Source organism: Solanum lycopersicum, chromosome 3 (assembly GCF_036512215.1).
Source record: "Solanum lycopersicum chromosome 3, SLM_r2.1".
Lineage (NCBI taxonomy): Eukaryota > Viridiplantae > Streptophyta > Magnoliopsida > Solanales > Solanaceae > Solanum > Solanum lycopersicum.
In genome coordinates, this window is record NC_090802.1 from 65,604,650 (window position 1) to 65,615,305 (window position 10,656).

At 33.9% G+C, this 10,656-nt stretch overlaps 1 protein-coding gene across 2 annotated transcripts; it reads right to left on the reverse strand.

The window, feature by feature from the left end:
• Positions 1 to 452: 452 nt before the first annotated feature.
• On the reverse strand, positions 453 to 7,185 carry LOC543949 (centromere protein C). 2 transcript variants are annotated; one of them, XM_004235650.5, is made up of 11 exons: positions 6,869 to 7,185; positions 6,400 to 6,602; positions 6,233 to 6,321; positions 6,002 to 6,104; positions 5,726 to 5,895; positions 4,677 to 5,611; positions 4,493 to 4,574; positions 3,133 to 3,218; positions 2,226 to 2,310; positions 2,034 to 2,141; positions 453 to 917 (listed from the first exon to the last, which is right to left on the reverse strand). In XM_004235650.5, exons 1-11 carry the CDS (start codon positions 7,022 to 7,024, stop codon positions 805 to 807), a joined length of 2,130 nt encoding a protein of 709 aa, XP_004235698.1. In that variant the 5' UTR covers positions 7,025 to 7,185; the 3' UTR covers positions 453 to 804. The 2 variants fall into 2 exon arrangements, with proteins under 2 accessions (XP_004235698.1, XP_010318558.1); XM_010320256.4 differs by having other exon boundaries at positions 4,493 to 4,577; positions 6,869 to 7,157.
• Between the last annotated feature and the right edge of the window lie 3,471 nt (positions 7,186 to 10,656).

The window sequence follows — 10,656 nt, forward strand, 5'->3', positions numbered from 1 at the left end:
TGCAATTTTCTATGGTTTTTTGAAAGGATTTTAGCTCTAATGCTTACCCTTGGTGATAGCAACTCCTCGATTATTTTTAAAAATCATTGTGCTGACAAATCTAGATGAGATTATATTTGTTTTTTAAAAAATAAAGAGCAAGCCTTCTTTAGACTACACATAACATTATATAGCATTTCTTAAATTTATTAACAATCTTGAATTTGGAGATTTTTAGCACAGCCCAAAATGGACAAGGGACGATAAAGACATCAACGCATTTCTCTTATATTTTATACTTCAGTGGCCAAAAACAAGGAACAAAAGACATACGTATACTTTTTTAACAAATAAGTTTACAGTGGAAATATATTCTAAAATTTGTCATGACGAAACTCAGTTGACATACTAGATAAACTTAGTAAAAACTTTTATAATTTGTTGCCGACGGCACTATTCTGGCCATTGGAGTCTGGAGCCAAAAGGACCACTTTTCCATATCAAAAATGCACAAACATGAACAACTAACAAATATGATACAGTAAGTCAGTAACACAGAAACAAAACAGAGCCCTTCGCTGTTACAGGTTGGCCTTGTAGTTTCCTCAATTAACAGGTCAACAAAAGTGTCTGAAGCACTGTGAAGTCATTTGCTCTTGGGATAATCAATATATGGACCAACAGCGCTCAACAAATTAAAGATAATAATTCAAGGCTCACAATGTTATAAACCTACCTCGGGTACATTACGCTACATTTGTTTATAAAACTGAAGCATGGGACAAGATCCAGAAAGCTAACCCATCCATCGATGCTGTTAGAAAATCAATAGCGAGCTGCCAAATCAACTAGGTCTTTGTAGTCATCAGGAATGTAAGACTTCACCTTAAATGATCCCTTTCCCGGAGAGATGTATTTCAAGCCAACAAGCTTCAAACCTGCAACAGAAACACACGGATATACTAAATCTGTTGTTTTCTCCACAGGTTAAACATAGAAACAACCAGTCGAAAAGATAAGTTCATTGTGTTTAGCATATGCTTTAATGTATTGAATTGCTAGTTACGATAGAAGTAATATCCAAAAGCTGCTACTCAATGTTGGCTGCAATTTGCTTCTACACTGAAACAATCACTTTCGAATTACTTTAATTTTTGTTGACCATTTATGGAATTCAGCAAGTTGGATGATATATGAACTACGTCTGATCTATTATCTCAATGATAAATTTTCAAGCAAGAAAATATGATGGGTTAAACTACCTAAGTTCCTATGGCTCAAGTTTCTACTTTCTATAAGAGAGTGCTCAACTAGAATAAACTTGCCAAAGTAACTAAAGGCATCCCTTAAGTGAAATATCCAAAATTGAAATGATTAGTTTTCAAAAATTACTTCAATTTTGTGCTTGACAATTTATGGAATTCAGCATGTTGGCTGATTTAGGAAATAAGTCTACTACATTATCTCGGTGATGATTTTCAAGCACAAAAATATTGAGGATCAAATTACCTAATTTCCTGTAATTCAAGTTCCAATGAGTATTCTGAGCTAGTAAGTCACCAACTAGGAGAGCCTTAACTAAGTTAATCTCCTGCTGGAAGAGACTTGACCAAGTACGAAACTAATCCCTGAAAACTAGATTCTGATACCCTAACTTGCACTCTCTTAGCAGACATGCAAGTAACCTAGTTACCATGCTTCTCTAATAGCTAAGCCGTCCCTAATATTTTCTTTCGCTGTCTTGTAGAGTTCTATGCAAAATGTGCATATGTTACCACCAACCTCTCCAATATTAGGTCGTTTAGTGTGATAAACATCCTATCTAAAGGACAAGAAAATATCCTTGAGTAGTTACCTTCCCAAGACTATAAGTATAAAGTCTAGCATGTTGTGGCCTAGTTTCACACATCTCTCTCTCACACGCACGCGCCAAAAAAAGAAAAACTAGATTTGAGGATCAAGATGAATTATTACCCTATCACCCAAGTCTAACAAATGAATCCAACAGAAACCCAGCAAAGTAACAACACAAGAATTTACAAGACAATACTCACCCTCATCAACCCGTCCATATAATAATCTTTCGCCTTTCCAATATTCCAAAGGCCTTGTCTTCATTCGTTTGCTTCGTCTAACCCCACTTTCAAATGATGTGCCAGCATCTGTCAAATTCATGAAATTCTTTATCAAAAACACAAATGAAAGACTTCAAATGAAGACATCCCCATAGTCGCAAGAGTAAAAACCTGCTAGACTTGGCCTAGAAGAAAGATGTTTTCTTTCACGCCTTCCAACAGCAAGTTCCTTTGCTTTCTGTTGCTTATCTTTTGCCTAATGCATCAGAAATATTGCATGTCAATCAGTATAACCAATACAGGTAAAGAAATACAACTGCAAAGAGCACAAGCATTCACATGTAAACCCAAAATTAGGAGACATGATGGGCTAAAACTATTAATGTGTTCAATCAATATCATTCAATATCCACTGTCACGTCAGAAATATCGACTCTTATACAGACTGGTTGTCAAATTTTAACACCAATAATATCAGAGGGTCATTTCAGTAGACAGCTTTAAAATGTCCTAACCCTAGACAGAAATCAACACATTTGGCAACTTAAATCAGTCACATCATTGCACTTTTTTCAAAAGAACAAAAAAATAATCATGGTTATCAAACGCAGTTCATGCTAGTTTTTTTTTAAATTTGGGAATTGCGATATGTTTTTGCACAAACCCTATCCTAGTGTTTAGGCATCTACAGATTTGTTTACATACAAGCAATCAGCTTTACTGTCTTCTAATTTACAGTTACAATTGGAGAATCAGACGATTTTTACTGACTTTGATATTGTAGACTCTTTAACAATAATTGTTTTCGATCCGAAAAACTCTGAGGACCAATGGCAAATGGTTTGAAACTGTATGGAGCATAAATTTTGGACATTGTGCTCACTTCTCCACTCAAATACCAGGCTTTTGTATGTCGCAAGTATTTTGACCCCTTAAACCCTGCCATCATTATTTGCTTTTGGGAGAGAGAGAGAGAGAGTGTGTATGTGTGTGTGTGAATACCAAAGGATTAACTTGGCACTTTGAGTTTCCTATATAAATAAAAAATAATGAAGGACCATTCAAGAAAGGAGGCAACCTGCTTGTGATGCTGAGGGCTCATCTCCGGAAATTTAGGTCTCACGTCTCTAGAAGGAACTTCAACTCCCACTGAGTTCAATTGATCTGTATAAAGATACCAAGGTTCTCAAGTTCTTTCCAAACTTTAGACTGTTATTACTAGTTAAGATATGCAAAGTAGAGTGGGTAAAATAACTAGCTATATGTTCAAGAAAAACAACATATATTCAGAATGCACAGGTACTATGACAACTTTATAATGTAAAGAGTGACACAAGCTCAAAGAACCATTGCAAAAGAGAAGGTGATCAATGTGAGAATGATTTCAGCAGCTGAAGTTCATATTTGGAGGTAGCATATTACTTTATAAATAAAAGAAAGTAAAGCAAGTAACCAATTATAAACTGGGTTAAGTGGAAGCGCCTTCTGACTCTGAAGAGCAGGGTTGAGTTTGTGACTACGCAATAGGTATCAATATGTGGCATATGATCTTTTGCTATCAGTACATGGGTTACTTTAATGATTAATCATCCCTAATGCTTTGCTCGTGACACTATAGACACCTTAATGCTCCTATAACCACAATAGAACATCAGAATGCAGCAATAACTTGCATGTACCAGTACAAACTTACGTCTCGTTAATTTATATCTAGTACCTAACAGGATGCTCGAAAGATAGAAGTGAAGTTCAAACATATTAGACAAATCTTGTTACTTTTGGAGTACTTAAAACATCATGATAAATAGTGATGCATGTGTTTTTGCTGAGAACCATATCTTTTGTAAGGTTTTCAATATGGTATACAATGATAGAGCGTTATCCCCATCTTCTCAATTGAGTCATTACCTTTTTTAAAAAAAATGAAGATCAAAAGTCATGATTCTTGACAACTACAAGTTCAAAATTCTACACATCTATTTTTTATAAAGATGCATCACATGCATCCTCCCATTAAAAAACCAGAGATGAAAAGGAAAAGGAAAGAGAAGTTATGACAGAACATTCCAAGCAACCAAGGTATTGGTCTATTGCAGTACAATTTCTGGCAAACATGGGCAGTTACTTCTTCGTATACTAAATTCCAGCACTTCACACCTTAATCTATAGCCTGTAGCAGACCTAAGAATTGTCCAGTTCCAGTACCATGAATCACCCAGTTAAGAGTTGAATATAAGTGGTCAAAAAACGAATAGTTGACTGCAGATGATTCCGGGTAAAACTCAAGCGATGTGTTAAAACATAAAAAAGATTGTTTTGAATACGTACAAAAATTTGTGTATACAAAAGAATCTAGCAAGAAATAGACAATGCTCAAATGTCGCATCTTCATAAATGATGACTTGGCATAAAAAAAATCATCCAAAATAGAATCTCACCACTATTTAAGTCTTTGACAGAATCCTCAAAGTAATGATCTTGTTCTGCAGAAGGCGCTGTTTCTGGTAGCATATTGTCAACCTGCTAATGACGTATGAATGAAAAAATGTCACAGTTTGAATTATAACTCCTGGAATAATGTATCAAATGCAGCATATAATAGTAAGAAGTGGATAGACTTGCCAGCGGATCAATTTCAGTTGATCCAAAATCCTCAACAGCTGTTTCTATGGTATAATTGGCTGTATCGACAGCTTTTCCTTGGGCTTGAAGAGAAGGTAGTGTTTCAGCAAGAACTTCACTATCCTGCAGCTTTTGACAGTCAATGTAGGATTTGGTCTCAAGACCTTGTAGAGCCTTCAAAACATTCTTTATAACTGAATCATCTTTCACTTTGTCAAGCCCATCAGACTCATGGTGGGAATCCACATTTCTCATATTTAAGTTGTCGTTAGTATTGGCATCAATATCATCATAGCCATTATGTTGCTCCATTCCAGATCGAGATCCATTTGGCCCAGTTTTTACACTATCTCTGCCTGGATTCTTTTCAATTGGTTGCTCATGCACTAAGTCTGAACCTCTTAAAGGGACCATAATATTTGTATTTTCACAACCACGAGATTCAATAGGTCCAACATTATTATTTACACATTGTGATTTCTTCTTCGCGGACCAATCTGGATGCTCTGATTGCAGATCAATGTTGAGAGGCGAAAAAGGATCTCTCAGTGGATTTGACTGCATAAGTTTCTTTTTCAACAAAGACAATGAACCAAATGGACTTTTTGGTGGAGTGGGTGATGCTAATTTACTGGCAGGACTTTCTTCATGCTGTTTGTGAGAGGATGGCGTTCCCTCAGTTGCACTTTTAACCAACTCCGCTATCTCCAAAAAAAACTTACTAGGCTTCTGAATTCTCTCTCCAAGAGCCTTACCATCAAACTTTCCAGTCACAGGGAACTCAGGAATACATAAAGTTCCTAGTTCAATGGGCTTGATCTTCAACTGCTCTTGCAATTTGGATACTGCCATGTCCCGGTCTAGATCTTCACCACTACCAGACAGTAATTCATCCAGTATCTTGTTGATTCTGTTTTCTGATTTCTTTATTGGCCCTGTTGAATTGGAAAGCAATTATCACTTCTGAAATGACATTCTGCTCATAGAGAAGTTAAAAATATAATCTAGAAATCAGAAGGTATCTATCTTGATTAGTTAAACCCAATAACCTGTGAGTTCTGCTTCTTGTAGTTCAACATTGAGGCCATGGAGCTCTTCTGGCAACTGAGAACCATGTTCCACCAGAATATCATCCTCCAATGTCTCTTGAGATGATATAAATGCATCATCATTCTCAGGCTGGGAGGATGAGAAACGGTGCTTATACTTCACCGATTTGCTGAGACAGAAAAGAGAACTCTAAAAAGGTGCAACAACAAGTTGAGAGGACGATAAAGGTAGGACAGGCATTTCCATGTAAAAAAACAAAGAGTATCTAGGTGTACCCCAAGATGCCTGGTCGACGACGCCGAGCATTGGCTGGGGGATTATTCACATCTGGATCATGGATACTGCCACCTTTCTGTCTTTCTATTTCCTTCTCAGCAACTGTAAGTTCACCATATGTAAAACACTAAAACTGTTATTTTTCTAAGTATAATATATACTGTTTTTAGTTGCCGACGGATCAAATTTGCAAGCAGATAGTTAAGAGATAACAAAAGAAACAAAATCACCTTCTAGCTTTTCAGCAACTGAGAAAAATTCCACTGGATCTGATAGTTGATCAATATCTAAACGAGGAGCTATGCTGACAGTAGGTTGACTGCATAGCAAGGTAAGCTAACACCATGGTTTCAATAGGATCTAATTAGAGAATAAAGAAAAACTGTCTATAATTTACCTTGTACTAGGCTTGAGGGAAAATCGAGCCCTTTTACGCCCAAGTCCTGGTCTTCTCTCCTGGACCTTCTCCTTTCCCTTGATTGCAAGATCCCCATCAATGCCTTTAGATCGTATGAAACTTGTAAACTTGGTATTCAAAAGCTCCGCACCGTTATCCACAATTTCCCTAGCCTCCTCCAAGAGCCCAGGACCCTTGGTTTCCTTTTATTATCATAAAGAAGGAGAACAACATCATCCAAAATCATATAACTAGCCAATTGTAAACGGACAAACTACAACAATTATGTAAGTTAGACTCCATTTTAATTGTACTAATTGTAAGTTGGAGTTCAGTGCAGGAACGAACCGAAGAACAGCGAAAACTCCATAGTAACGACATTAACACTACTTCTCCTCTAAATTAACATGTAAGATCTATAAAAGAGCTAGAAATCTAAAGAAGTGAAGAAAAACAAACGGAAAATTACCATGGACTTCATGAAATTGTGAATTGACTCTAGGTCTTTGGAGTCTACTGATACTGAGGCGCCGGTGGAAACCCTAACTGTTGTTGGGAGTAGAGAAAGTCCGGCAAGGCTGTGGAGAGGATCCACCGGATCGGAGATAAGAGCTTCGTTCACCATCTTCCAATAAGGGGTTGGAAGTTTCAGGAACTAGAAAGAGCACACCATATGTGTGAAGCGGATGATTTTCCTTATTTTTTCTTTATTTTAATTTTGAAAATTGGGACTGAGCGGGAGAGAGGGACGAGAACGAATGACGACGGACAAAACGAAGGGTACCCTAGGCAAATTATTTTTCTTCTTTATTTGCACATATGCCCCCAATAAAATGGTTAACATCCACTGGTCAGGGCGGACGTGGGACGGGTGGGTTTAAGTCTATGAGAAGTGAGATGTGTTTGAAGTTGCGTTGAACGGATTAAAATGAGTTTTTTAAAAAATCAATATGGAACTCTGAGTTGTGAGTATATGATTTTATATGGATTTAAATTTAATTTTTAATTTTTTATATGGTATAAAAAATGATAAAATATTATTTTCTCCATCAAAAAAAATGTTCATATTTCTTTTTTTGTTTGTTTTTAAAAAATGTTTCTTTTTTTGTAACATTTTAACCTTAACTTTTCACGTAGCATGTTTAAGATCACAAGATTAAGGGCATTTTGGTACATTTGACATAACTGTAATTTAAAACCAGAAGATTAAAAAGTTTTTTTCTTTTCTTAAACTCAGTTCTAAGTCAAACAAGGTCATTATTTTTTAAACCGAAAGAGTATTTATTAATATACTTGGAGTATTATAAAATATTCAAAATAATCAATAAAAAATATAATACAATTTCACAATTGACCTTTCAAAAATAAAATTTCAAGTTATTATGTATTAATTCAATACAAAATGAAAAATTAAGTTTTATTTTTTAGTATCTAACATAAAAAAAATATTTAAAAAATTATGTAAAGTGAGTTCATGCTAGACGGCATTTAAAAATGAAAAAAATTAATATGCAAAGCGGCACGGATTAAAAAATTTGGACTTTAAGCTCAACTCACCCACAACACCCATCGTCACCCCATAACCATCATCTGGGCCCGTTTGGCCATAAATTTTACAAGTAAAACTTGGGAAAAAATTTGGTAAATTTTGTTTGTTCATATATTTTTTTATTATTTGGTAAATTTTTTTGACAAATTTTTTAAATTCCCAAATACTAGAAAAAACCAGTATTTGGGCCAAATTTCATTATTTGGAAAGTTTTAGAAATTCAATTTTTACCTTTAACTTTTTATTTTACAAAAATAATATATTTATTGACACCAACTAATTCAATTAGCTCCCTTCTACATTCATTCTTTTGATTTCGTACATTCCTTTGTTAGAGTTAGTCTTAATGAACTAGCTACTAAATAAAACATGAATTGCATTTAGTTTATTTTGATAGATAAATATTACGTTGTTGATGTTGGTCTACGGAACACAGGAGGATTTTTAGCTCCATTCATTGGAATGCGCTATCATTTGCAGGACTACCGAGGAAGTGAAAGAGAGCCTAAGAATGGAAAAGAGCTATTTAACTATAAACATGTTTCTCTGCGCAATGTAATTGAATGAACTTTTGGTGCATGAAAAAGTAGATTCAGAATAGTAAGACAAGGCATGAACAACAATGAATGCGACATGCAAGTGAAAATAGTAATTGCTTGTGCTGTATTGCATAATTTTTTACGTGAACACCAAAGTAGTGATGGAATATTTAATGAATATGAAAATGATGATATGGTTGTTGATGAAAGTGACGAACTACTGGCTCAGGGTAACAACATTGCTTCATCTTCTCGATCGTCTTATTCGAAAATGCAAGCTCATCGAGAAGAGATTGTTCATAAAATATGGGAAGATTATATTAAAGAATAGGTTGAACTCTTTCAGATGAGAAAGCATAGGTTCTTCAGTGATTGCAATATTTATTTCCTTTTGTTTTCTTCTCTTATTTTTCCCAAATTTATATTAGTTGTATTTTTATTATCATGATTTGTACAAAGACCTTTTCACTATACGAATATTTACTGTAATGATTCTTGTTGATTTGTTGCGGAAGTCATATATCTTGTTACGTGAGATTTCTATTGTGCTATGTAATACAAATTTATGATTAGTTTGATAGTTTTAAAAACTTATGGGTATAAATCACAATTCTTAAAAAAATGAAATATGTTTCTCAAATTCTATAACCAAACACATGGTAAAATTTCACCCAAATTTTCATCCAAATAATATTTGCCAAAAATATTTGAATATCTATGGCCAAACGCTAGCTAAGTAACATAGGCAATGGTACAGTTTCATCCAAACATTGTTGTGAAATTACATATTTGCTTAGTTTAACATAAAAAAAAAAAGGCTTAAGTCATCGATAGACCCTTAAAGTTGTTTGCATAATTCACTTAAACACCTCAACTGTGGTTTGTACCTATTGAACACTTTGACTCTTCTGAATTTGAACCATTTAAACACTTTGTGCATACGTGGCACAAAAAGTGTATTCTACACGTTTTTAGGCGGGTGAATCATTTAATCAGTGCCTTCTTAATTTTTTTTTCTCCTGGTATTTTTTTTAAAAATAAACAGAACAATTCTTCTTTCTTCTTTCTTCTTTCTTCTTTCTCTCTCAAAATTGCAAATCGCTGCCATCAATTATTCATAACAATAAAATCTACCATCTTACATTTTATTTTTATAGATTTACTTCTTCTGAATTTATGCTTAAATTTAATAAGAAATGTGAGTCCTTATTTCCTTTGTTATAAAAAATGAAAGAATATAATCTAAATTTTCTTGCCGGAAAAAATGGAGATCACCATTTTTATTTTACCGGAAAATATAGAGGCCACACACACAGCCTCAGGTTCACACCCATTCTTTCTTCATTACGAAACAAGAACAGAAATTAAATTTAAATCAAAACAAAAAGACACTGAACATATTCTTTTTTATAAGAAAAAATATCCTATCAATTGTGAAATAGAAACAAAAAAGAAAACATAGAGAGAAGTAAAGAAAAAAAGAAGAAGATAAATTCATACTTAATATATATTAAAATTTCCATTTGGAAAATAACAATGGTGGAAAAGAGGTGATTTTAGTGAGAGAAGAAAAAGAAAGATTTGAGGTGGTGAGGGTGCAGTGGGTGTGAGGGTGATAAAATGATTTTTGATTTTATTTTTTAAAAAGTTGAAATTCTTTTTTTTTATTTAGATTCTTTTATTTTCAAAATTCATTTATAGAATTATTTTAAATTTAAATACCACGTGTCTTCATTTGATTTGCTATTTTGCCACATCAGTTGCATGTGCATTACACGCGCTTTCTCTTTTGACCAAGTCTTATAAAAATGTTTGATAGGTACTTATTTTTTAAGGTTTGAGTGTCTAATAGAAAAATGGGCATGTTAAGGTGTCTAAGTGAATTTTGCAGACAACTTCAAGGGGTCGCAGATGACTTAAACCAAAAAAATAAACTTAAATCACTGAATATGAAAGAGTTGTAGTGAATTTTGTTAGATTTTTCTCCGTTAACAATGTCAATTTACTATTGATTGTATATTTTTTAAGAAATTATATATAAAATGATAATTTTGCTATACCAAATAAACGAAAAAGAATTAAAATATTTTTGGACCATTTAAAAAGTTTAAATATACCCCTCATTCATCTATTAGGTTAAAAATATCTCTTCATTTCATTTATTTGGTT